Source organism: Mauremys mutica, chromosome 21, assembly GCF_020497125.1.
Source record: "Mauremys mutica isolate MM-2020 ecotype Southern chromosome 21, ASM2049712v1, whole genome shotgun sequence".
Classification (NCBI taxonomy): Eukaryota; Metazoa; Chordata; order Testudines; family Geoemydidae; genus Mauremys; species Mauremys mutica.
This window is the reverse complement of record NC_059092.1, coordinates 11,600,170-11,627,759: the sequence shown is the minus strand read 5'-3', so window position 1 is coordinate 11,627,759 and position 27,590 is coordinate 11,600,170. Positions and strand designations below refer to the sequence as shown.

At 44.7% G+C, this 27,590-nt stretch overlaps 1 protein-coding gene across 2 annotated transcripts in view; it reads left to right on the top strand.

Moving 5' to 3' along the window:
- The window catches only part of MTOR (mechanistic target of rapamycin kinase), a 104,779-nt gene that overhangs the window by 63,137 nt on the left and 14,052 nt on the right, over positions 1-27,590 (top strand). For both annotated transcript variants that reach the window (XM_044996177.1, XM_044996176.1), the window contains 15 exons: positions 90-165; positions 4,310-4,449; positions 8,933-9,033; positions 11,098-11,213; positions 13,503-13,580; positions 14,174-14,281; positions 17,100-17,225; positions 18,169-18,300; positions 22,179-22,294; positions 23,805-23,922; positions 24,548-24,754; positions 25,296-25,396; positions 25,632-25,728; positions 26,460-26,558; positions 27,306-27,428. In XM_044996177.1, coding sequence (XP_044852112.1) covers positions 90-165; positions 4,310-4,449; positions 8,933-9,033; positions 11,098-11,213; positions 13,503-13,580; positions 14,174-14,281; positions 17,100-17,225; positions 18,169-18,300; positions 22,179-22,294; positions 23,805-23,922; positions 24,548-24,754; positions 25,296-25,396; positions 25,632-25,728; positions 26,460-26,558; positions 27,306-27,428 — 1,738 coding nt within the window. The remainder of the gene's footprint in view (positions 1-89; positions 166-4,309; positions 4,450-8,932; positions 9,034-11,097; positions 11,214-13,502; positions 13,581-14,173; positions 14,282-17,099; positions 17,226-18,168; positions 18,301-22,178; positions 22,295-23,804; positions 23,923-24,547; positions 24,755-25,295; positions 25,397-25,631; positions 25,729-26,459; positions 26,559-27,305; positions 27,429-27,590) is intronic.

Below are 27,590 nucleotides of genomic sequence, written 5' to 3'. Positions count from 1 at the left end.
TTGTTCTCAAAGTTGGGGAAAATTTTATGCTGGTCCCCAAACATCAGTGACTATGCTAAATGTTCTTTTTCTCTCCTTTTCCTTTCTAGCATTAACAATAAGCTGCAGCAGCCCGAGGCAGCTGCTGGGGTGCTTGAGTATGCCATGAAGCACTTTGGGGAGCTGGTGAGTCTCTGTCTAGATGCTTGGCTCATCCTGTTCCAAAGCGTCTCGATGTTTTCAGTGTTTCCCCTGTGGGCATACACCCATTCTGTCATATTTCTGCTCTTCACTGTAAAATACCTTTAGCTCCTGTCCCTGTAAATGTGACTCCTTCAATATGCAATTTTAATTCCCTCCCTGTCCTAAATACTCATTTAGTGTTGCCACACCTTGTTAATCAGCTGCTGTGTTCCAGTCCAAAGGTGGCTATATTTCAGTGGCAGGTGAAGTGATACCATTTTGTTAAAACCTGCTTATAACGTGCCAAGCACTTTGGAACTGTTAGGATGCAGCAGTATGTTTGTGAAAATGATTGGGCTCAATACAAGGGTAACTGGGTGAAATTGAATGGCCTGTATTATACAGGAAGTCAGACTAGATGATCTAATGGTCCCTCTGCCTTAAACTGTATGAATCTGTGAAATTCCTAGAGCAAGGGAAGCCATGTGTAAGTCTCAAAGCTCCAGACCAAGGTAAATAACATGATTGTAATATATTTATCAAAGGATAAGGCCAGCTCCAGAAAGTTATAACAACCCGGAAGGTTAGGCAGGAAACCTACTTGTAGTTGGGAACTATGGAATGTTTACAGGGAGAATTTCCTTGGCTGCTTCCCTGTAAGTAAATCACTGTTTGAAGGGTGCTATTATAAAAGCATCACATTCACTTTTCCACATGTTTTATAACCAACATAGAGTCTCGCCTGTCGTGACTACTCTGAACAGTGCTGCTCACTCTTTCGTTGCTGAGGAGGGGGTGTGGGCAGGAGAACAGTCCTTCAACTCTCATGGGTTGTGCTTTAAAGCATAATGAACCTCTGAAGAGCAGCCTGAGGTTCTCTCTCTCTCTCTCTGCTTGTCCTGACACGTTTTAATGAAATGCCAGAAGTGATGGAGTAGAAAACAGAGGTTATCTACCAGGTCTGTGGTTGACTGCAGACATGATTGTGCAGCACAGAGGAAGAGGAAGGGAGAGTCAGCTGCTGTCTAGTGTACTGAATTAGTGCAGTACAATCTCACTGCGAAGCTCTTGGACAGAAATACTGGCCTATTCTGGCTCACGTGTTTTTTTTCAAGTGCTCCTCATAAAAAGGAGAACGGTGGGAGTATGCACGTCCCACAGAGAAGGGATTTACTCTCCTAGCCGCATTTACAGCGTTCAAAGTTTTTTCACGGCTGTGGAAGTATAGGTGATTCAGGTGATGCTTGTGGGTGCGGGTGCTGTGGACTCAGCTCCCTGGCCAGGTAACCAATGAAAGTACTTACCCAGGCAAAGGCAGCAGGGGAAGCCCCCTTCTGAACTAATCCCCCAAGTCTCTGTAGGTGGGCTTGATCTAATGGCTAAATTCAAGACTGCTAACCTACAGGGTGGGGGCTAAAGCCAAAATGGTCAAGCTTGTGTGCCTAAAATTAGGCACTTAAATCCACACTTAGGCACCTACATAAGTGACCTGACTTTTAGAAGAACCCATCTTTCAGACTCCTTCCTCTGTACCAGATCAGAATGGGTGGAGGGGAGATTCCTGAATGCAAGTGAAGAGAGGAGGGGGGGGGGAGAGAGAGAGAGAGAGTGTGTGTGTGTGTGTGTGTGTGAGTCAAACTGACTGACTGATTGAGCTGCCATTTTGAAGGGCCATTACCAAGAGGTACCATTGACATCTGTGGGAATTGTGGGTACTCAGGAACTCTGAGTAACAAGCCATTTTATTTGGATGTCTGTTCCTTTGACGGAATGGAGATAGATATATTATTGTTGTTCCTATTGTTACATTTTTGGTAGGCACTCAGCTACTGCAATGACAGGGCCCCATATGTACCTAGATAGATTTTAATAAGGGTTGTATCTCTAACCCTCCCTTCACGCAAGTGAGCACAAGAGCTTACTCGATAGCTGGTACATCTTGGTAATGGCCCTTCAAAATGGCAGCTCAGTCAGTCAGTTTGACTGACACACACATTCCTCTTCACTTGCATTCAGGAATCTCCCCTCCACCCATTCTGATCTGGTACAGAGGAAGGAGTCTGAAAGGCAACTTTCTTGACAAAAGGGGAGGCGGCAGCAGAATGCAATGGACAATGTTCCCCTTTTAAACAGCCCCTTCTAGTGGGGACTATTGGGAATGTGGATACAGGTCAGGTGTAAGCACAGCAGTGATGGGATTGATTCAGGTCGAACGCTTTTAGAGGTGCTATGTAAAGTTTGGCCCTAGATTGGAAAAGGGGCTCTGTATAGGAAGAGAACTGATTTTTAGAATGTCCCAACAGCTGTTGTTGCTTTCTGAAGTATCTGCTTTGTGGAGGGAGCAGAGTCACAGAATCACAGATTATTAGGGTTGGAAGGGACCTCAGGAGATCATCTAGTCCAACCCCCTGCTCAAAGCAGGACCAATCCCCAAATCCCTAAAAGGCCACCTCAAGGATTGAACTCACAACCCTGGGTTTAGCAGACCAATGCTCAAACCACTGAGCTATCCCTCTCCCCCAGGTTGCCTTATTCTATTATGTCATTGTAGCCGAAATCTCTAGAAAGAATTGGGTGGGCCTGAGTGCTCGAGATTAGGGGTGGGAGGGAGTGAAGAGAACATTTCAGATGAGCTCTCGTTAATCATATAAATCTAGAGAAAAGGTTCCCTCTTGCTCTTTAATGGGTTTTGAAGCAGTCGGTTGCGAGCTGGAGACCGACAGCGAACTAGGGCAAGGCACAGGCATTAGTGTCTCACGTGGAGGACACTGAAGTGCAGTGGCTAGTTTATGCTACCAACAGCCCACATGGATGTTAAAAAAAAAAAAAAATCAATTTTTGGCGTATGCCAGAACAAGAGCTGCCAAGGGCTGAGCAGAAAAGAACATTGGCAGGGAATCCGGTGTGGAAAAAATCTCAAGGAATTCAAAGCAGACTTTTATTTCCTGAAAATTAAAATCCATAAAGAAACAAGAGGTTGAAGAAAGGTTTGTGCAGTAGATAATGATCACCAGTTGGTTTATTTCTATAGCCTGTGCTGCATACCACAATCTTTCCCCTTAAGGTAGGGGTTAGGACCAGACCATCACTCAAGAATCTTCCCCTGCTGCGAAATGGCCCAGCACCAACCCATTCTGCACAGTTGTAGATTTTGTGGTTAGCTGCCTCATTCTTGTACAGTGCTGCTCTCCTTGCTTAAATTCATCCATATGGAATAATGACAGATGGGTATCTTTGAGGTATAGATCCCCTCTGCCCACTCCCCAAACTATTCATATTAGTATTTCAGTAGAAATCAATGGGAGGAAAATCTGGAATTCATCCCTGTGACATACCTAATGCATTTAGCTCCTGTCTTGCATGTTTGTCAGGTACACAGGATTACAGCTGTCTCACTAGCACAAAGTGAGCTTCCATCTGTCAGAGCAGAGTTTGTGCTGATATCCAACATGGACAAAAGGCTGAGTGTAACGAGCAGAACTGGACAAACAACTAATTCGACTTCTCTGAGAATTAGCAAGCTTGAATCTTTAAGGGCAGAGGAAACATTTTAAGTTGGAACCTGCAAACCAGAGACTGAATGTCTTTGGTGGTCTTGTTAGGAATTCTCTGTAAGCACTTTAACCACCCATAGACATGCCTATTTAGATCCCTGCAGCTAGGTTTGCTGATAAATATCCTGTATCCAGTTCCTCCTGGTACTGTTAGCAAATCTGGACTAGCCACGGTGAGATAGTGGATGTGCAGACATCATAGTGGGCTCCATGTATGCAAAATTCTCAGTTATCTGGGACTGCTGCTGCTGAGTATATATTCAGTACCTGCACTTCTTGCCTTTCCCCAGCAAGTAAGAAATTGGATCTCAATTTACCAACCGCAATAAACATAATGGCATGTAATTTCAATAATTTATGTATGCAAAATAGGTTCAGTCCAACTAACTGGGAGATGGAAACTCTCCTGTATAATCATGCATCTAAATCAGTGATTCTCAGACCTCGGTGGTTCAGGAGCCAAATTGGCGATCAACATTACCCAAAAGAGCCATGTTCCAGAAAAAGCTACAGTAGCTGTCATGGGAGGGGGGCGGGTGAGAGAGAGAGAGAGAGAGCACTGTTTCTTCTTCTGATCTGTCGCCACCCTACAGGAAATCCAAGCTACCTGGTATGAGAAGCTCCATGAGTGGGAGGATGCCCTTGTGGCCTATGACAAGAAGATGGACACAAACAAGGATGATCCTGAGCTGATGCTGGGACGTATGCGTTGCCTGGAAGCACTCGGAGAATGGTAAGAGGAGAATTGAGAATCCAGAAAAGTCTATTGAGCTCAAACAGTTTTTCCTATTTCAGTTGATCTCAGACCCAGCCTCCTCCTGTTTTGCTATTTCTCTGTTTCATTTTGCTCCAGAAATGTGGCAAGTTATTTCTGAAATCGGCTTACTATTTGCCTGGTGAATTATGCCATTCGTGCTACCCATCAGGTGAATTCCTTGAATTACCATTTATTTGTACTTTCCTAACTTTTAGAAGATATCAAGTTGCTGCTCACCCTACACATCAAGGCAGCACCTCGTTGCAGGTGTTGGACATCCCTGTCTGAGCCTTTTAGGGTGGAGCCATCTGATTAGCCAAGTTCCACCTGAAAGGGGACGTGCAGCTGATCAGTTCTGTTCCACCTTTAGTAGCAAGAGATAATATTAATAGAGAGGAGTTCTGGGAACACATAACGAGGCAGCGTGGTTCAAAACTGCCATCAAAAAGTGAGATCCTTCCATGATGACTCATTTAGCTTTACTTGGCCTATTCAGCATTATTCACATGCCTGTCTGGAATGCGTGGACTTTTTTGTGCAAGTGTCAACAATGTTGCCTACTTCCCGGTAGCAATCTGAATGAGATTATGCCAGATAAATTATTCATTTTAAATCCCTTTCACCAAGTCTGCTGCAGATGTCTGAGTTTCTTATCTTGACTGTTGTGAGCATTTTATTAGTTTTTGTCTCTTTTGGCATTCGCGGATGGAAACCACATGATGTCCATGTCTTTGGCACATAGATCACGACATCGGAGTTTGTTTCCACCAGAGAGAGACCCATTAATGATTTAGAACTTGCAGATTGTGGGGTGTTCCCCGTGCTCACCTTGAATCAAGAGGCTAATCAGAGAAGACAGGTCCTGTGCACTGTAGTGTGCAGTTCTGCCTCCAGGCACAGCAAATCTGTGCACATCCTGCCTCTCTGCTGAGCTTCTCATGTCACTAGGCCTGTGTGCGGATGGGTCCTGACAGGAACCTGTGTGATGGCGCACAGGAAGAAGATTCCTCTCCATTGAGGTCATTGTACTGCTGCATAAACTGAGCTGCCTGGAAATTGTGCTCGGCTGCCCGAGAAGTCCAACATCCAAACAGCATTTTTCTACCTCCTCCTGCTTCCTGAGTTTTTGCAGCAGGAAGAATGGAGCTTCCCGGTGGACAGTCTCTTATTTGTCCTTGCAAGGAGTAGGCAGTTCCCACCAGGGATTGATGGGATTTCTCTCTCCTGTAGAAATCATCCTTTCTGATTAATCTTCTGCTTCCCTACATTTGGGAGAGATTTATTCTGAAAGATTTTGTTTTTCTATAGGAGCTATAAACGCCTGTGTCTGTTGGCATATTCTGCAGGAAGGGAGGTAATCCCAGTGTTCTGACTTGCATTCAACCCTTTCCTGATGTACAAGAGACTAACCCTCTGTCCAGATAATGTTCGATATGTGTACTGGGTGTCCTGACAGCACAGGAAATGCCCTGCAGCCCATTTGATATGCAGGCAGTGTTACTGGAATCCCAGCCATTCTGTCCTATGATTACATTTTACATGGCTGCTTAAGTAACGCTCCCCTTACTGTTGCTGTTTTGACAAGGGGGTGCGGGAAGGAAGTCAGACGCAATATTTGAAGACTTTAGTGCTGGAGAGATATGGGAGGAAACAGTGTTTTTGGAGAGGATGTAATAGGAGCCAGGTCATTCCAAGAGCTAGTTCTCCAGAATAAAAAATGATTCTCTTCTGTGTAACTGGCTACACCGAAGCAAGATGCAGAGAGATATTGCAACACCTCCACAGTTGGTAGTTTTTTAGTATCAGATAAAAGTCCAGAGAAGTTTGAGGCGCATCATGTGATTGCCTTTGGCTGTGTGAGTTTAACAGCTCACTGCTTTGTTTTATTTCCTTACTAAAGAACAGTATATAAAATCATAGTGTATTTAGAACAGCTCCTATTGCCCATCTTCTTCTTTCCTGGCTGTACACTTCTGGTTCTATTTAGTAAGATTTCTCCTAAACAGTGCAGCTTGCAGCTAAGTTTCTTTTAACTTCACAAGGTCTGCTGGGAAGGAAGCAACAGGGCACTATTTCTGCATCAAAGAGGGAGCTTTTATCCTTTTTGTCCTGATAGGGCTTCCTTTAGAGAGACTCCAGCAGATGTAACAGGGAAGAGACCAAGGAGTTTGGAGGGCTAATCTTCCAAATGGATACTATATATCATGTCTCTCCATAGCCATCTTCTTTCCTACCTAGACATGCGACCGTAGCCATCTATCTGAGGGATACACACAAAGCTGAACTGCAGGACAAGAGGTGGTCTAAGGACTTAGCAACAACCTGGGGGTGTTTGGGGGTTTTTTGGTTGAAATAAAATAATTAACACAGCAGGGAGCATTTTCCTGCCTTTCTTGATGTCGGATATTTGTGATAAATCAACCTATGCAGGATAGACACCAACTCCAGAACTCAGATGGAAAGTTGAAATTGAATTGACTCTTTCAGTATCTGATTTGAAATGTAAATATAGCTGTAGCTTGTACATTTACATCTTTAAAAGCAAAACCCTGCATCAGTACAACATTAAGGTCTGAATCTGAATGCAGTCAGAATGCAGAAGTTAATGGTCTTATGGCAAAGAAAAAGGTAAACAGACTTTTTTCCTGTGGCAAAATATCCAGGGAGTTGGTTTCACAAGGCTGGCAGTGTATGCCACTGCAGAATTACTAGGGTGACCAGACAGCAAATGTGAAAAATCGAGACAGGGTGGAGGGTAATAGGAGCCTATATAAGACCCAAAAATCAGGACTGTCCCTATAAAATCGGGGCATCTGGTCACCCTAAGAATTATGCTCCTAATTACCGAAAAGAATGCTCCCATATCCATGAATGAAGTTAGCGCGCTCTCTACATAAAACACACTTATGTCGCTATCAAACAAAGTGAATATTTCATATAACCCAGCAGTGCCACAGTCGTGCAGCCAGCTCCTTCCCGCTGACATTAATGTCACAATCCCAAGGTTGAGGATTTAGTGCCTTAGTCAACTTGGGCTGCTGTCTGTCTTCTGGTGTAGTGCTGAACTATTTGTGCTGCTTGTTTCTGCTTGACAGTAACTGACGGTTCCTCTGGAATTGATGCTGCACCATGCTGTCATTCTCAGCATGCTGTGCAGTGAGCGTTTGAAAGTGCAGCCAAGGCAGGCCTAGCCACTTGTCTCCTGGTATAATTATGTCTGCAAGAGCCACGCTTTTGTATTAGCTCATATTGGATACTGATTCACTGCTGCTGCTGTTTTTTCCTGGACCATTAAGCTGTCAGTATGACTGTCTTGCCTGTGGCAACTCATCCATTTTTTGTGTTGACTGATTCATCTTCCTCACTGGGACTAGGGACTAGCAATGAGAAGGCAAGTTGGTCTCCCTCATAGTTAACAGCTGCTTTGCTGCTACAGACTTTCCAGGCTGAGAAATACTAAACTTGCAATACCCAGAATAATTGGTGTGATCAACAACACATTCAAGGTCGATGAAAGCATCTTGGAGGTTCCCCTCTACTAGAGGTGAAGATTAGAGAGTCCCCTTTGAGAACCCATCGAGACAAGTCCTCACCCTTATTTGCTGTAACTGTGATTGTGTAGCTGCACTTTTTGAAGCATGCAGACCCCATAGTGTGTTTATCCAAAGTGTGTTTAACAAAGCCAGGAGGCAGGAACTGTGCAGAACCCATTCATCATAGGTGTCCTTTTTACTGAGGTTTCCAAAGAAGTGCTAAATGTCCCTTGCTTTAAGCATGTGCACTATGAATTCTGGATTTAATGTAATACCCTTTTCTAGGCTGAAACTGACAGCTCCGTTTTTAAAATAATTTTTCACTGGTTTAGATTAGATGTTCTTGAGCTGTTCTGAGGCTAAATAAATAAATTAATGGAGATATCCTATCTCCTAGAACTGGAAGGGACCTTGAAAGGTCATCAAGTCCAGCCCCCTGCCTTCACTAGCAGGACCAAGTACTGATTTTGCCCCAGATCCCTAAGTGGCCCCCTCAAGGACTGAACTCACAACTCTGGGTTTAGCAGGCTAATGCTCAAACCACTGAGCTATCCGTCCCCCCAAACTCCTCATTGACCAAACCACATTATGTCTGTGGACTTGCCAAAAGGGAAGCGGTAAACCCCCTTCTTCTCCTCTCTGTAAAAGAGGGTTGATGGGGGTAGGCCAGTAAAAACTCTAGGTGTAAGATTGTTCTTATTCCCTAGAAGCTATTAAAACATTTTAAAAACTGAGCTGTCAGCGCCATCCTAGAACAGGGTATTACATTAAACCCAGAAAACATGACCCGCCTGCTTAAAACAAGGGGCATTTAGAACTTCTTTGAAACCTCAGGACAAGGGACACCTTGGAGGGTGGCTGTCACACAAAGCAAAACCCATTGAGGCGGTTTTCACTAACCTGAAACTGTGAATTATTCCTTCCAGGGGGCAGCTTCATCAGCAGTGCTGTGAAAAGTGGACGCTGGTAAACGATGAAACTCAAGCCAAGATGGCTAGGATGGCGGCTGCTGCTGCTTGGGGCTTAGGTAACGTACGCCTTCCAGCTGTGCTTGAGGGATGGTGTAAGACAGCAATTCAGGAATGAGTTCAGGGGTGTAATTTACATCTTTTAAGAAGTCTGAATCACAAGATAAGAGAAAACATATAGAGCAGGGGCAAGCTTATTAATAGGGTTACATGAAATAATAAAAACAACAAGGAGTCCTTGTGGCACCTTAGAGACCAACACATTTATTTGGGCTTAAGCTTTCGTGGGCTAGAACCCACTTCATCAGATGCATATGAATAATGAAGGTCATTTAATGTTCAAGCCCACAATGAAATCTTCTATGCAAAAGCTGCCAATGCACTCTTAGGTAATGAAGAGGTACCTTTTGAGGGCGGAATAATAATAAACAGATGGATTAATATAGTACCCTTTGACCTCTGCTGACTATAACAGGGTTCAAAAAAGAACTAGATAAATTCATGGAGGATGGGTCCATCAATGGTGCTTAGCCAGGATGGGCAGGGATCGTGTCCCTAGCCTCTGTTTGCCCGAAACTGGGAATGAGCAACAGGGGATGGATCACTTGATGATTGCCTGTTCTGTTCATTCCCTCTGGAGCACCTGTCAGAAGACAGGATACTGGGTCTGACCCGGTATGGCCATTCTTATGTTCTTAGGTTCGTAAGTTTCAAATCTAATTTAGTTTGTACATGAAATGAGCATGATGTGATTTCATTAGGTTTTCTGTTGTTCACAGACTGCAAAGCCATCCATTCCTTAACTATTTTGACAGGATGTTATCACACGAGAACCCCCTGAGTGGAACAGTTCCGTAAATAGGTCCTGTTTGAGATGCGTCAGTGGAAAGAGGTGGGGATAGCTTGCATAGCACATGCCTGCTGTCTGCCTAGCTCCATCCAATGAGAGTAATCTTCCTCTTTTATGAAACCCCAAAATGCAGCCAAAGGTTCCCAAAAATATTTCCTCTGCAAGAGCCCAATGTTAATGTTGCAGCTGTTTTTATCACAAAGAATACGATAACTTTGCCTACCAAAATGAAACCTTGCCTTGTAAAACCACCCACGTTAGTTTGCTGAACCTGTTCATGAAGTCGGTTGTCCCTTCTGAAGACAGATTACTGTAGTGCTTGCTTTGATGTCGGTGTTTTCACTGGGAGAGAAGTGAAAAATTATCCATGTAAAGCAACTGCACTACTTGATGCCCGTATAGAAAAATACATGGAGCATTATGCCACAAGTGGGTCCTCTATTTCATTAATGCGAAGCCCCTAAAGCAGTCGCCTCTAGCTCTCAACATAAATACTGCCTTCGTGGAAGAGCCTGGTGGCCCATCTAATCCAATGGCCTGTCTCCAGTTGTAACCAGTGCCAGATGCTTCAGAGGAAGTCTTAGAACCCCTGTGATATCTCTGTTTGTGTAATGCTACACAGCGGGAGAAATAGCTTCTGATCAATTCATTCCTTGAAGCAGAGCTGATAGCTCTTGTAATTTTTCCTTGTTGGTGTAATGTAGATGGTACTCTTATTCATATACATGAATACATTAAAAAGTTTGCTAGGCTGATCAACAGGATCCTGGAGTAGCAGGTCCCTCAGATTAATTGCAGTAAAAAAAAATCCTTTTCATCTTTTAGATTTGTTGCCTTTTTAATTTCCTGAACTATTTTTTTTCTGGTGTTACGGGCTAGGGTAAATAAGAGTGCCCACCTGGCCTGCTCTGTGCCACTTGTTGGAGTAGAATCCTCTTTAGCTATATAAAAGGAGAACATCAAGTTGGTTCAAGCTTTTCAATGCAAATGCTACATGGGGGCAGGGGGAATATAAGTGAGTTTTGGATAATGCGGGATTTCAGATAACTGAGTTTTTCTGTAGTTCCTTCAGCCATCCCAAGGCAGCTACTTTAAAGTAGCAGCAGTATATGAAACCTCACATGGTGCTTTTGGACTCCAAATTAGTCACTTGGCCGGGATCCAATAGCACTGTGACTCTAACCACTGTACTCCGTGCTTAACACTGGAGTCTAGTTCTAGCACTGTGTCAGAGAGGGCTATGGCATCAGCCAGTGTGTCCGTGTCTCTGCAGGTCAGTGGGATAGCATGGAGGAATATACTTGCATGATCCCAAGGGACACCCATGACGGTGCCTTCTACAGGGCCGTGCTGGCACTGCATCAAGACCTCTTCTCATTGGCTCAACAAGTGAGTATCTTCCTTCATGACTTTGCTTCTATAAATAAAGGATTGTGTGTCCTTCCATGCAGCAATGGAGCCGGTTTGAAAGCAGTTAGTCATAACTCATGAAACTGCCAATAACGTTTCTCAAGTTGAAACGGCTCAGTTTGTTGTGTGTTTCCATGAATACCGCACTCGCTGTATAGAGACACATTAGCCCAAGAGTTGTCTAGTTGTACTCAGGTTTCTGTTCTATTGTGTCCTCTTGGTGGGTGGAGGGAAGTCATGGGACACATCCTGTCTGGGAAATGATTCTGCACAAGACAGCGTTCAGTGAAGGGTGCTGATGGCTAGAGACGTGAATAACAGTATCTCCTTGTCAGTCTGTGCATTCTTGGGTTTGCCAAGTCTTTTCAGAGTAATGTTAACAAATGCCAGATGCTGCAACGGATGCATACTTTTTGGTTTAGGTGCATGGCCCATCTTTACCTTCTGGTGCATCTCCTGTACCCGATCTTCCTTGCAGCAGTGAGGAGTCTTTGTAATCCCGAGGGTACATCTACACTGCAATATGAGGTGGGACTGCAGCAAGTGGAGACATACATAATCTAGTTTTGCCCTAGCTAGCTCCAATAACGATAGCAGTGAAACTGGCAGCACGACCTAGGTGGGGTTACGCAACCCATTCTGCCACCGTGCTGCTGTGACTTCCCTGCTATTGTTGTTTGAGCTAGATAGATCAAAGCTAGCTTGGCTATGTCTGCACATCCTGCAGCCGCAACTCTGATTGTAGTGTAGCTGTACCCTTAGATAGAGACTAGGCATGAAGGGAAGGAAAGAGTCTGCTGAACAGAGCCCTGTTAGTCTGAGGGCATCTTTGCCTGACATAATTCATGGGGAACGTCATCCCTTTGCAGGCGTGAAACATGTTGATTACTTTCCAAGAAAACTTGTGTAGGATTTCTCAGAATTCTGTGCTGACTTACAGAATTAGATAAAGGAGTGATCCAATCTGCCCTGGCAGAACATGTGCATATCTTGAGTGATATGCACAAAAAAATGAGCTGAGTGTTTAATGGACTAGGGTTTGTAATTAACCTTTAACATTTTGAAAGGAGAAAGTTACAGATGTGAGACTATATAATGAATGGCACCAGAGCAGGACCTTGTTTCATGCATTCAGAGTGTCTTATTTGTACTGAGAGACGTGGGGTTTGCAGGGTCTATAACAGTCGTAAGAAGTTACTGGGGCATGTAGAACTGTGAAGTCCATCTAAGGGCTAGTCTACACTTACGAGCCGGGTCGACGCGGTGAGTTCGACTTCTCGGAGTTCAAACTATCGCGTCTAATCTGGACACGATAGTTCGAACTCCGGAAGCGATAGTTCGAACTCCGGTACTCCACCACTGCAAAAGGCGGTGGCGGAGTCGACCTTGGAGCCGCGGACTTCGATTCCGCGGCGTCTGGACGGGTGAGTAGTTCGAACTAGGGTACTTCGAATTCAGCTACGCTATTCACGTAGCTGAATTTGCGTACCCTAGTTCGACCCCGATTCTTAGTGTGGACCAGCCCTAAGGCCATGTCTACACTAGCACTTATGTCAACAAAACTTTGGTTGCTCAGGAGTGTGAAAAAACCACCTTCCTGAGTGAGACAAGTTTTGCTGCCATAAACACTTGTGTGCACGTTGCTATCGGCAAAAGATGTTCTCCCAACATAGCTACTGCCGCTTGTTGAGCTGGCTTTATGATGTCACTGGGAGAGCTCTCTCCCATCAGCAGAATGCGGCTACACAAGTGTTGTTACAGTGGTACAGCTGTGCCACTGTAAGCTTGTAAATGTAGACGTGGCCTTAGTAACTGCACGTTATCAAAGAACCAAAGCTCCTGAGGCTTTTCTGTAATTGGTTGTTTCACAGTTATTACCAAAATCCCAACTCTTCCATCCCTTACTCAGTGTTACAGTTGGGCTTTGCAAGGACGCTGGGCTCAAAGCACGGCAAACACTGGTGACGCAGTCTATGTATGAGGGACTTTAGCAAATCCAAACTTCCATGGACAGGACCCACGTTTAGACTATAAATGCAAGTCCCAATTTTTTCCCCATACTCACCATTGCTTTCTCCAGTTTTCTGTTAGTTTCCATTTTAGAGCTAATTCTCCCTATAGGTGACTCTCCTTTTCTGGTGCCTAGTGGAGTTTGGGGTGGCTCCAACCTTCCTTGTGGGAGAGTTGAGAGTGGACAGTTGAGTGTTAGTGTGAACTGTCACTGTCTTTGGACAAGGCACAACACTGAAATCTGAACTTCTGTTTCAGTGCATTGACAAGGCCAGAGACCTGCTAGATGCTGAGCTGACAGCCATGGCAGGAGAGAGTTACAGTCGGGCCTATGGGGTGAGTATCTGACCTGCAGCCTCCATGTTAGTTTAGGTTATTTATATAAGCTCAGGGCTTCCTGTCTATATTTGTATATCAAATATAAAGGCCTGTGCAGGCCACACGGACCCACAAACTAAGTGGCTCTTGTATATGGGGATTGTGGCTTTTTAGAAAAGGGTCTGAATCCGTTGAAAAGCAGAGTGAGCAAAATGTGTCTGACTCAGTACCCCACTACCAACCCTTATCTCTGCCCCGGTCAAGTTTTGTGGTTAGTTCGGTCTCCGTGTGGAAAAGCTCAGCTTTCACTTCTTCATACCCCAGTGGAAAGTCATCCTTAAGATTAAAGTTTAGAAGCATTGTGTGGGAGGCTCAGGCTCAAGTGAAGATGGAGATGAAATTCCCTGCAGTTCCCTCCACAAATCAGAATTGGGGGTTTTGTTACAGCAGTTTGAGGAAACCTAGAAGCCAGTGGATTATCAAGATACCTGAAAGGCTTGTTTTTTCCCTTTTGGTCAGTAGATAAACCCAAGGTTTTGAGGCCAAGTGCTGATCTTTAGTCATGGACTCACTGTGCATTGATTGGGATGGAATGTGATTGTTTCATTCAGGCTATGGTATCCTGCCAGATGCTATCAGAGCTGGAAGAGGTTATCCAGTATAAACTTGTACCAGAACGACGTGAGATCATCCGCCAGATATGGTGGGAGCGACTGCAGGTAAATCTGCTATAAACCTCTGTATTCCTTCTGCCAGTGGTATGGGCGCTCACGCAGTGCGCACCCACAGCTCCCATTGATGTCTGTTAGAGTTGTGAGTGCTCAGTGCTTCTGACAATCAGGCCCTGTCTCCCTCCTCCTCCATTGGCGTGTGCACAACAACTTGCTTTCTCTCTTCTTTACAGAAGTGTCCTACGCAAGTTCTCAACATGTATTTAATGCCTCTGGGCCACCCCAATGGTGTACGTGCTCATTTTAAAGCCTGCCACAGGATCTTTCAAATTTGCCTCTTCCAAAGCAGGTTCTAAAGAGATCTGAGTGGAGTAGAGGTTTTAGTGAAACCTGCAGGGCCGCTTGTACAAATGTTCTGTCTAGCTTGTGGGTGCTAGGGTGCTACACTTCTCAGCTCCTCTTCTTTCATTTGCATGTCTGCATGTTAAATATAAATGAATATTCATGATGGAATGATTGGAATGAGTAATACTGAGAAACAGGACGCTGCATCAGTGTGCAAAGAGTCATAGAAATGTCCTGTATGTAGTGGTGTTGCAGCCATGTTGGTCCCAGTATGTTAGATAGACAAGGTGAATGAGGTAATATCCATTGCTGGGATATTACCTCACTCACCTTGTCTCTCTAATAGAAATTTCCTAGCATTTTAGGTCACCTTATCCACCGCACCTGGCAGTGCAAGATTTTTCCCCTACTAGTCTCCATTGATTTGTCCTGTCCACTTTTTTAAGTGCCTCAAGCAATGGAGCTTTCACCAATTCCACTGGAAAGCTAATGCATCTTTTGCCTAGAGAGCATAAGCCCAAGACACGTCTCAGGACTTAAGACCACCTAAATAATTTGAGTGGGTACCCTTTCTGGAGGGAGCTTTTCTGTGAGAGGGAGGACCTGTACATGAAGTAACATATGCAGTACCTTCTAGCACTGTCCACAGAGGCGTTCCTTGCAGGGGGAAAAATTATAGTCAGAATGAAGTGTATAAACTGCATTGGACTTCAGTGTTCCATCTGGAGAGAGAATTCTCTCACTGCTGTACGGGCCCCCACACTGAAGGGTGTTTACCTGTTGCTACTGTGAACATTTCAGCTATTTAGGGAGCTGTGACAATGCTTTTTGCTTCCAAACTGCATTCTTGTCTGGAAAAGCTGAGAACATTCCTCTGGAGAGGAGAGGCTGAGTGAGATGGGGAGAGTAATGCCTATGAGTACAGCTGTTTATGGTCCTGAAAACAGTACATACAGTTCTTGTACATTTTATAGTGTTTTAATAATAATTATAAAATGCCTGTTAGATGATTTGGTGGAAGGTTGATTTGGGCATTAGGGAGGGCTGCATGGAACAGGTTTTTCTGTCTAATTTGCGTGCACCCAGTTTTGAAAAGTCAGTGGGGTACTTAGCTATTTAATCAGAGATGAGAAGACCTTCTTTTTCCCTTGGTATGAGATTTTCCCTTCAAGATCACGTGCTGATTGAGCATTTGACTTGCCTGCAAAGCAGCAGATTTCTGCTGCTGCGTCCAGATAGAATCCCTTGCTGTCACAAAGTTGTGCTAGTCTCCAGTGGGCACAGTCTACCATAGATCTCTGGGATGGATTAAGTCTAAGTCAGTTCTAAAGTTAAGAGGCCTCTTAAAGACTTATTTATCCCACTCTTAAAGAACTTGATCAACCCAGTCAGCCCAAGCCCCAGTGGGTGGCCAGTAGCAATCAGATACGTGCACCACCACCCACAATTTTGCATCCGAAGCTGGGTCTACACTACAGAATTAGGTCTGTGTAAGGCAGCTTACGTCTACCGAACTCTGTGTCTACACTGCAACGTTGCTCCCACCAATGTAAGTCGCCCGCTATGCCAACCTTATAACTCCCCCGCCGAAGAGGCGTAGTGTGTAGGTCGATGTACACACTGCGTTACTTACATCACCTGGTGGCTGTCAGCCTCGCGCGGGGCTCACAACTGGAGGTCCCCTTCTCGCCACCCTGGGGCTCACAGCTAGAGCCTGGCAGCCCCAGGGCAAGAAGGCTTCAACTGTGAGCTGACAGAGGGGGCATACTGTGGACATGAACCACTGCAGTAATTACTGTGGTGGCTGTACTTCGACCTAATTTTGTAGCGTGGACAAGACCCAACTCTCTGGACACACCCTCCAGCTTCAGGGCCAGATCCTGTCCCAGACTTGAAGCTATTGTGGCACTCAGCACAGGTAGACAGTAACCAGACACAACTGCTCTAGCAGCTTAGCAGCTGGCCATTCAATTTCTGGCAGAGTGTCAACTAAATCACTTCAGTGTCTGTAAAAACCAGCAACAAGGAGGGGAAGGAAAAGGGCAATAATAAAAATATCTCTTGGCCACTTTCAGAACTTTTTTGTTTTTGTACCTTCTGATATTGGAACTAGTCACTGTTGAAACCAAAAATAAAGTTTGAAGCTGGGTTCGGAAACGTTGTGAAACCCTTGCGTTGTTGTTTTGACAGTGCAGAAGTAACTGCTCTGCTTTTGGATCTGCTTCTGCTGTAAAAGGTCTCTCTCCTTTTTTCCATTAGAGAATGTCATTAGACTTGGAGCAACCAGCTGGCATCTAATGAGGTTCTGACTATTGAGTATGAGGCTCAGGGACTTACCCTCGTTCACACATAGCAATGTTAAGAATGCAGCCAATTAGTGCCCTGTCTCTCTCTGCTGTGAAGTATGGGGACAGCAGTCACTCTAATCTTGGGGAAAGGCTCTTCGGTTGTGGAGGGAATGGAGGAATGGTCCCAGTGGAAAAGAAACATTAATAGGTTCTGTCTGCACTTCTCTTCCCAGGGCTGCCAGCGGATTGTAGAGGACTGGCAGAGAATACTTATGGTCCGGTCTCTCGTTGTCAACCCCCACGAGGACATGAGAACTTGGCTCAAGTACGCCAGCCTATGTGGCAAGAGTGGGAGACTGGTGAGTCGGAGGATTGTGGGAAACCCACTGTCATCAGGGGGCAAATAGTCATCCTAAGAGAGACTTACAGCCGAGTTCTGTTCCCAGGCTGGGTCTGAAAACTTCAATGTAATAGTGTTAGTATTATTCATACTTGGCTCTTACTTTGCACTTTCCATCGTATCTAGATAGTTCTGTTAGTATCATTGTTACGCTCCTAGTTTGGGCAGTAACCGCAATAATATTTATTACCAACAAGATACATAAACCACAAAGAATTCCCACTCTTTATTGGCTACTGATGTGAAAACATAACATCTAGGGCCAGGAGAAAACATATGGTCTGTTGTGGGGAGGAGGCGGCTGTCCTTGTAAATACAGGAGATAGTAATCAGGCTGCTGGAGTGTGTATCTCTCCATAACCCTCAATACAGATAACAGCGGTAACAGTTCACTCTTACGTTTCACCAAACCACATCCCTCTCCCCTGTGTATTGATACAGTTGCTTACTACTTTCTGACAACTTGTTCCATGTCCCAGGTGGCCTTTGAGCACAGAAGCTTGTTCTAAATTGCATCAGAGCCAGTGTTCTCTGCCTCAATCCATAACCTCTAGTTTGACAACTATTGTGAGCTGGGTTCTATGCTGAGAATGTCAGTGTAAATGATGAAATACTAACGCAAGGTACGCGGAGAGACTGTGTGACCTGGGGCTACTTCTCCACAGTGACCATGCAGAATTGTTAAATCAGACGTTGTATATGAAACTCACATGGGCATACAGTGGAAGTGTAGTCTTGCACGTGTTCCAGTGCACAGCTGCCCTTTCTGCATGACGTGACCTGCCTATGTCCGCCTTAGTACAGAGAAGCAATGTCGCTTTACGAGACTGTTATGAACAAGGGACTGTAGAGGTGAGAGTCAGCGTGTTATAACCTGGTTTTTTCTTTGCCATTCTTTCAAGGCTTTGGCCCACAAGACACTTGTACTACTCCTGGGAGTAGACCCATCTCGACAGCTGGATCACCCATTGCCAACAGTTCATCCCCAAGTGACGTATGCCTATATGAAACACATGTGGAAGAGTGCCCGCAAGGTACATGTTATTGAGAACCTCAGAATCCTTTCCACTCTCAGTTGCTCCGTTTTCAGTTTCTTGCGGTGTCATAGCCACTAGCTCTCTAGTCCCCAAGAAACAACACCAGGCTGCAGCTGATGTTATGATCTTACCCAAAAAAAGGCAAATAAATCATTTTATTTTGGGAAAATCTTTTTCAAGACTTATTAAAAATCCTAAAGGAGCACAGAGGATCTAAACCCAATTTGCTCTCTTTTGATTTCAAGTCCCCAAAATAAATCAGCAGCAGTTTCCTGAGAGGCGCAAAGAAGCGTCAGAGATAGGTGTGATGCCCTTGCCAGGGTTTTTACCTACTTGCTGCTGTATGGTGTGCTCCCAGCCACCCCATCACAAGGATACTGAAACTGCCATCTCCCAAATCATGCCCATTTGTGCCCACCTGGCTATCCCCTGGTCAGGGCTGTAGGCTGACAGAGCGAAGGAGCTTGTCATCACCACAAGCTGCCCCGGAATCATGGTCTGACAGTCCCACGTGTACCCCACGGTGATGGCCAGCAAAAAAAACAAGAAAACTAGTTGCAACCTCAATAAAGAAAAGGCAAAATAGATTTTTGTGATGGGCATGGATGAAAACATTCAACAGATGAAAACATCCAACCGAGAGGCAGCTGGAAAGTACCTAGGGCTTTGTCGGGAGAACAACTTGGTTGTGAGGAGCCTGGGATGAATGTTCTAACATTGCAACACAGAGAGAGTTTACATACTCAAATCCAGTAAGCTCTAAACTGGATGGCTTCGCTTTTTTTAATATACATTAAAGCCACTGTTTATTCTCAAATGTTCTACCACATCTTTTTCAGTTTTTCTGTCTTTGGGCTTGCCAGCTCTGGGACCGTGCCATTTGCAAGCACTTAGTCTACCCCCCTTCCGTTAAATGTAAAAAGCAGAAGGAGCTGCCTATGTGTAGAACAGAGTGCAACCCACTTTTGCACCAGAGTAGTCTCCTACTCTATTCATGGTATCATTCTCTGCCATACCTCCAGGTATATCTCTTCTCCACTGACTGCCTATGTAAGGGAAGGGGGATCTCTGATTAATGCTTTCAAGTCTTCTACTTAATCTGTGATGGAGAAAGAGGGTGCTTAGTAGGCAAGATGTGAGGGACAGTTGTAGAGAGCAGCATGAAAGAAGGTGTGCACAGAGTAAGAAGCAGCTGGAGAAAGGATTGTGTGGCATATGAAAGAGGAAAAAGAGGGCATGAGAGCACAGGAAGAAGCTGAGACGAGATTATGCAGGGTCATGAGAGCAAGGCTGTTCAGTATGACACAACAGAAGAAGACAGTGAAGATTAAAGGAGAAGGGAGGACAGAGTCAGAGACACCCCCTCCAATACCTGAGCTGTTCTCTCTCTTTATTGCATTATATAGCCTCTTTGGTGCAGGCTGTGCCTCTCTGTTTCTAGTTTGTAAAGCTCTGTGTATATTTACAGTGCTGTTTAAGCAATACCTCATCCCAAGGACAGTATTCGAACTGCATGTAAGGTTCAGCATTGGTTGTGAGCTCTGTTCTGCTTGGAGACATGGACCCATGACTATTAAATAGGTTCTTTGCACACCTTTTAAATCTAAGTGCTTGATTTTTGAAATGCAGGCTAGAGCTGCAGCACTGTCATAGCAGAACCCAGGTTATAATGTGACAGGGACTGCAATCTAGAAAATTTGGATGCCTGTGTTTATCTGGACAAAAATCTAGAAAATTTGGATGCCTGTGTTTATCTGGACAAAACTCTGAACATTTTTATATTGCTGGGGGATGGACTACGTGATCGAATGGTGGTGGTTGTTTTTTTTTTAATTATGTATCTGTGAAATAAAATGCGTGCAGACATATGGCTGGTTGTAGAACGTTATGTGACCAGGCACGTAACCTCGATGTGGGACCCTGTATGACTTTTAGTGCAGATCTGTAGTTGTAGAAGGCTGAGTGTTCCTGCCACGCTCAAGTTTGGAATAAGTCATAACTTGCCTGAAACTTGCTCTGTTGTTAGCTATCTACTTCTAACTTGACACCTCCCAAATCCACTGAAAGACAAAATGAGGTCTAGATGATGAGCTTCCACTCTGAACCTATCGACTACTATTAGACTTTCTCACAGATGTGGTGTAGTGAGAGAATAAACCCCACAGAGCCTCTCCAAACAAAGACTTTTGCCAACCACTGCAGGCCAAAGAGATTCCTCCCACTACAAAACTGCACATTGATTTATAAATCCACTTGTTTAAATAAACTGCCCACTTTGATACTCTGGAGTACATTGCCTTAGAATTCATGTCAATTGAAGCAGAAGAGTTTTATTCTGTATAGTGACATGAGGAAGCAGATTGCCAGGCATGGGTAGGAATGGGAGATGGGAGCATCAGGTTTTTAAAAGTATGTCTTCACTCATTTTAGATAAACCTTAGTTACATTCAGCGGAAGAGTACTGCCAGTTTACTGGCAGATACTTAATGGGGATGGGTATCTTATTAGCCACATAAAGATCCCTCTGCTATCCCTGTGTTCGGATTAGCAGCATGGCAATTTTCCATGTTCTGCCTCTCGGTTAAAACTCTTTTTTTCCCCTGATGGTTGATTGAATTCAGCATGCTGAAAAGTAAGGTTGACATTTGCACTGAGCTGATGAGTCATTCCAGTTCAGGTGTCTCCTGTCTCATCCTCTTAAATAGCTCCGTTAATGAGAAAAATGCTCATTCCCATTGACAGAAGAGAAACAAATTGGCCTCTTAATAGCACATTGTGCAGTTCCTGACCTGAAGTGACCTTTTAGATTTCAAGGGCTTCCAGTGGAGCGCAGACGCCTCTTTGGACATTTAACTTCAATTTTTCTTGCTTTTAATTTTTTTTCATTGTGTTGAAAGGATTTTTTCCCAAATCTTGCTATCAGGAGCTGCTTCCACACTGAACTCTCTCTAACCCATCAGAAAAAGAGCCATGTGCTGTTCCATGAGGCTTCCAAAACAACCTGCAGACAAATCTGGACCTTTCAACTAGTTAAAGATCTAAAATACTTCAGGACTGGCACTATGGGCCAGGCCTGGAGTCTGAGGGGAGAAGAGGGAAGCCCAAGAAGCTGCAAGTTTCCTGAGGCAGTTTTTCCTCAAACCAGTGTTCTCCTGCAAAGTGTGTTCTAGAGGGGCTTCCCGTAATCTCTGCTACCATCAATCTGCTTGCCATTTTGACATATTTACAGATGACAAAATCCCTCCTAAATTTGGTGGGTCACCAGATTATTTAAGAATGTGTGCTCTACATTTGCCATCTCTTTGCTTCCAAGTGAATTTCAGGGTGCTGGTTACATTCATTGAAGTCCTGGATAATCTGGGACCTGCCCCTATGGCAAATCAGCTGAGAGGGTTTTGTTCGATTCCTAGGATCACATTTTCCAGGCCCAGCAGTAGACCCTTCTCAGTCAAAGGTTCTCATTTGTAGAGTTGACTTTGTCAAGTCGCCAGAGCCAGGTTTTGTTGGCCTGAAGAGCCCAGTGTTAGGGCATGTCTCTACAGCCAGGCTTTTGGCTGAATGTATGAGCTGAAGGCGAGTCCACTGAAGATAAGTCCTGAGTAGCAGTTCAGTTGCCAGATTTGTGAGGTGGTGATTCAAAATTCATGCATGGTAAAGACTGATAGGTGCCATGAAAGAACATAGAATAAATCCATTGATGCATCCATCATATAAAGCAAAGTTACTCCATATGGGTGTAAATGGTTAGAGGGCATTGAGGGGAAAATTAAGATCTGCTTTGGCTCCCAGAAATACCTGTATTTCCAATAGATCGCCTTCCCCCTTGTGAAGCTGTATTTAACCTGTACATTCATACTGTCGACATCCAATTGCAGATCGATGCCTTCCAACATATGCAGCACTTTGTGCAGACAATGCAGCAACAAGCACAGCATGCCATCGCAACCGAAGACCAGCAGCACAAGCAGGAACTCCACAAACTCATGGCACGGTTAGTACGGTGTCCTTTCAGGTTCAGTGCCTGGTTATCGTCACCAATACAGATTCTGAGGTTGCAGAATCCTTACAGAAAATACATGAACAGTAATTCCACGTAGAATGGGGAGGGCCAAAGTTATCTTCATTTTGCTGATAGAGGCTGGTTGTGTTATGTCACATGCCTGCAGGGCCAGCTCCAGGCACCAGCCCAGCAAGCAGCTGTTTGGGGCGGCCAACGGTGAGGGGCGGCACATCCGGGTCTTCGGCGGCAATTCAGTGGGCGGGTCCCTCACTCCCTCTCGGAGCAAAGGACCAGCCACCAAAGACTGAAGCGGCAGCGGTAGAGCTGCAGATTGTGATCGCGGCTATTTTTCTTTTTCTTTTTTTTTTTTTTTTTGCTGCTTGGGGCGGCAAAAACCCTGGAACCAGCCATGCATGCCTGTCCAGTGTGTAATTCCAGCAGCTAAACCTTCTGCAAATTCAGAATGCTGAATGACATTGGTTAATGACACTGAGACATCATTTAAGCAAGCTTGTGTTTGTCTCAGGCAGTTGGTTGTATTTTTCCTGCTGTGTGGCTGATTGATTGAAGAAGCCAGAGGCCCCAGCATGACTAATTCTTTGTTTTTGGGGGGTTCCAGTTAGCAGTAAAGAAACACTTCCACATGGCTGGCTCAGCCGGGCGCATCCAGGCTTCTGGCAGCTCAGGCACTTGATGCAGCTGTGCTCCTGGCAACCGGGTGCCCAGCTTGAGGTAGCCTCTCAAAAAATAGTTACATTAAAAATACGTCTAGTAAAAATGTCAGTTTCCCTTCTGAGTTCTTGGGGCCTGGAGATTTTATCATTTCCTGTTCGAGTAAGAAACTGAATGATCAAAAGATGATGATGTTTTACTGCTGAATGGAACTTTAAAAAGGACCTTTATTTTTTCTTAACTGTATATTCTTTCCAGAATGAGAGTTTTATAACAGCCATTCTCTTCCTAGGCCACCTGTAATGATCCAGCTTGAAAGGCAAGTGCTGATGAGTTCAGCACTTAATTTTTCCTTTGTAGCACTCATTGAAAATTGAAACAGGTAGAAAGGACTGGGCTGCATTATTGTGGCACTTAAAGCTTCCCGAGGGAACTAAGCATTAAACCTCTCAGAGCATCCCTCCTGTTGCAATGAACATATTTTATTTCCTGTCTTCGGGGCAGGAGTGAACAATGATACTTGGCTCTGGCCAAGACTAGTCTCCATGCATCCTAGCGACTGGTTTTCATAGTGCTTTCCCTCAGCTTGTGATGCTTTTATCTGTGGCCACTCAGTACGTTATGTCAGGCACCTCATATAGTGACAGTGTCCCCTGTATTGTGATTTTCATATGAGGATTTCAGAACGTTTTATGAACATTCATTAAGTCTCTCGATGCCCCTGTGGGACACTTATTATCCTCATCTTATAATTGGGTATACTGAGGCGCAGTCTTATTTCGTAGTGCTTGTTCTGTTTTCAGGTTGTTAATTTCCCTGGCTTTTTCAGGTGTTTCCTGAAACTGGGCGAGTGGCAGCTTAATCTGCAAGGCATCAATGAGAGCACTATCCCCAAAGTCCTGCAGTACTACAGTGCCTCAACCGAGCACGACGGCAACTGGTACAAGGTAGCCGAGGAGAGAACTCAGTACTAACCCGTGGAGGCAATACAAGGAGTCCTGTATCCCAAAATACAACACAGCTTTGTGCGGCCCATATAACTTCTGCCCTCTTAAACTAGGTTAGACACTGGTATATCACTGATCCCAGTGGAAGTGACCCTGCAGCTCAGGTCAAAACGCTGATGTTTGCTGACCAGTGGAACGGGACTGCAGTTCAACCCATGCTGTCACATTTGAGAACTTCTCTCTTGTGGGTTAATTATGGCTGCTTAGGTGAAGGGGGGGAATTAATGTATGGGGAAGTGTTTAAACTTGCTCCACAATGTCTTGTAATTCTATAGGATTTCCACTGTGAAGCCAGAAGCTCCTTTGAGAACTAAAAGTGTTCCTACACATTTGAGACCAGATATCCCCTTGGCAGCCTGCTCCTCACCACGTACCCATCTGTGTCTACCTCATTGTCCTCTCCTTATATTTCATTTCCTCTTGTCTTTCAATGAGCTAGATGGGGGAGGGAGGCCTAATTTAATTTTGCTGCAGCAGGGATCCTTTAATCACTAGAAAGTAGGGGCGGTGTAGAGGCTTCATCGTTCCTGGGATTCCTGTTGATATTCTGCTCCCCCATCGGCAGGCCTGGCACGCCTGGGCAGTGATGAACTTTGAGGCTGTGCTTCACTACAAACATCAGAACCAGGCCAGAGATGAGAAGAAGAAACTGCGTCATGCCAGTGGAGCCAGCATCACCAGCGCCAACACGGAGGGCAGCAACAGTGACAGCGAGGCAGAGAGCACAGAGAACAGTCCCATTCCATCTCCTGTGCAAAAGAAAGTCACTGAGGTACGGCCCTCCCTGCCTGCTGGGGATGAGTGGCGCCGCTTGGTGGGTGAATTGATTCAAAGGCATATCATGCGACTTTCCTTTCTGAGAAGTCTCTAATGACACACATTGTAGGAGGTATAATTTGAAGCAGAAAGTTTTAGTAGTTCTTAGTGTTTTATCATTTTTGCCCATAAATTCAAGTATAATAAGAACCCTAGCGGCTGTTGCACTGCAGGGGAGGCGGTGAGGAAAGAACAGGGAGTACCTGTGTTCGCTGCAAGGGTGGGAAGTAGGTGTGGACTTAAGTATAGAGTATTGGGTGCTGGAGTATCTGAATATGTCCTGAGGGGGTGAGGGCTAGAGACAGGGTTGGTGTGAATCATATGCATGCCTGCATATATTTGTTCCCTCCCCTCTGCTCAGAATTCATGAAGGCAGCCTGCAAGCCGAGAGAGACATGTTCAGTTTATACTCCATTTCCTGCAGCCTTCCCGCTGATACTACATCCTTCACCTCAGATGCTTTTGTAGAACTAAGGCAGCTATTTTCATTCCCACAGGATTTGTCCAAGACCCTCTTGCTGTATACAGTCCCTGCTGTCCAGGGTTTCTTCCGCTCTATCTCTCTGTCTCGAGGCAACAATCTACAGGACACTCTCAGGTACCTAGTAAAGCACACACCAAACAAAATCAAGCTGCTAGTGATATACAGAACTCACTCACTTTAGGACTCCCTGTAACATGTTCCTGCTCTCTTCACGTACAGCTAAACAAATCGAAGACTGAACACTCAGTCCAAGCTTGTTTATAACCACATGTTCTTGGTTTTGGGGAAGAAGAGACTGCTGTAGGTTCTGAAAAGAAGACACTGGAATGTCCTGTTTTTCTTTCTTCAGGGTCCTTACTCTATGGTTTGACTATGGTCACTGGCCTGATGTCAATGAAGCTCTGGTTGAAGGGGTCAAGGCAATCCAAATAGACACCTGGCTGCAGGTAAGGAGTAGGAGGGGCTGGGGCAGATTCCATTTCTTACCTAACTTTGTTCTTACCTAGCGCTTTGGAATTTCAATTACTGTAATATCCCAAATGGCACCCTGCCAAAGGATCCTCTGTATGTGACTTGATGAGAGCAGGGTGCTTGCTCCCAGTAGGAATTGTAAATCTTTTAATGAGCACTATGGACAGACACTGGAGCAGCATGCCTGGATGCCTGTCTGATCTGATTAGTGCCAGAGAAGGAGAAAGGATGAGGGATTTTAAAGTTAGAGATAACATGCAGTAATGGCAATGGGATGTGAAACCCTGCTGTGCTACTCTTCTGTAATCCAGACTCTCAGTCCGTTTCAGGATGGCTGTATAGACTGTACTTCATACAAGAGGCTCCACTTTTTATTTACTTTACATTTACCCTTGTTCAAGATGTGGGAGAAGCCTGCAACAGTTTGCCTGGGGAGTATCATCCACCACTGTGTGCAGGAATTAACATCTATCACAAGGGACTGGTTGTACATGATAGTCACATAGCTGTTCTGTACCTCTGACATCACCATTTGGATCTCTGTATTCTCTGTCTAGTTTGTAGAATGCATGCTGGGATCTCTGGTTCCTTTGCGGTGGACAAACAGAGCCTTTGAGGACTCTGGTGAGAGTGGTTGGACTGAGCAGCTTGTGAACTATACATGCGAGTGTGACTGGGATCTTTATTTTCTCACCTTTGCTATCAGGTGATCCCTCAGCTCATTGCAAGAATCGATACCCCTCGGCCTTTAGTGGGGCGCCTTATTCACCAGCTCCTCACAGATATTGGAAGATATCACCCGCAGGTAAGCTGTGGCCCTGAGGAAGATTCTCAATAGATTCTTGGTCAAGCAAAGCTTCCTTATTCTATTAGATGTCTATAATGAAAGTGACTAGGGAGTGAAGGTGTGAGGGTCAGATCCTGGCACAGGAATGGTTATAGTTTATATCAGACAAGCTTTATTACTGCTACTTCTCCTGAATAGCTTTACTCATTCCCCTGAAAGATTTTTTCCCTCAGCCCCCTCACAGGAAAGATCGAAATGAGGGGCAGATGAAACATGCAGCATTGAGACCAGACAGAATTTAAAGTCCTCTCTGTCTGTTGGGACACCTGATGGTGAAAATTGATTCCTTAAATTTAACTCCATAAAGTAATTGTTATTGTACAGTAGCTGCTGCTAAAACACTAGCTGCATTTCCTACCTTGGTGTAGAGAATCTGTCTCAGCATGCTGGGGAGAAGAATTTTCTGTTCCTCTATCAGTTTGGCACTAGTTCATCACCACTGGAATTACCCTGCTACCCGATCAGTGAAAATCCAGGCATTTCAGATAGTGGGACTTTCTGGCGGAAAAACAAATGTGTTAATCCTTCAGTTATCCATTTCAATAAGGGAGTTACTTTTTCTGCCACAAAATTCTTAGTAGACTAGTATTGAAGCAGGTTTGTCACCTGGTTTCTACGTGCTTGGACTTAGTTTATTTTGTTTTAGTCTTGTTAGTCTCTTGATCTCTGCAGCCCCTGTTTATTACTGTGTGATGTCTGTCATAGGCTTTGATCTACCCCTTGACTGTAGCCTCTAAGTCCACCACAACTGCACGCCACAATGCTGCCAATAAGATCCTGAAAAACATGTGTGAGCACAGTAACACTCTGGTACAGCAGGCAATGATGGTGAGTGCTGTGTATATGGGCAATAAAGAATCATTCCAGAGACTGATGCACCAGCCATATTAAGGTTTTTTGGTCTGTTCTTGTAGCAATATTCTCTCCCATTAAACCAAAGAAAAATGCTGGTTAGTTGATTCTGAGTATGATTAATTTATGGGGAAGGAA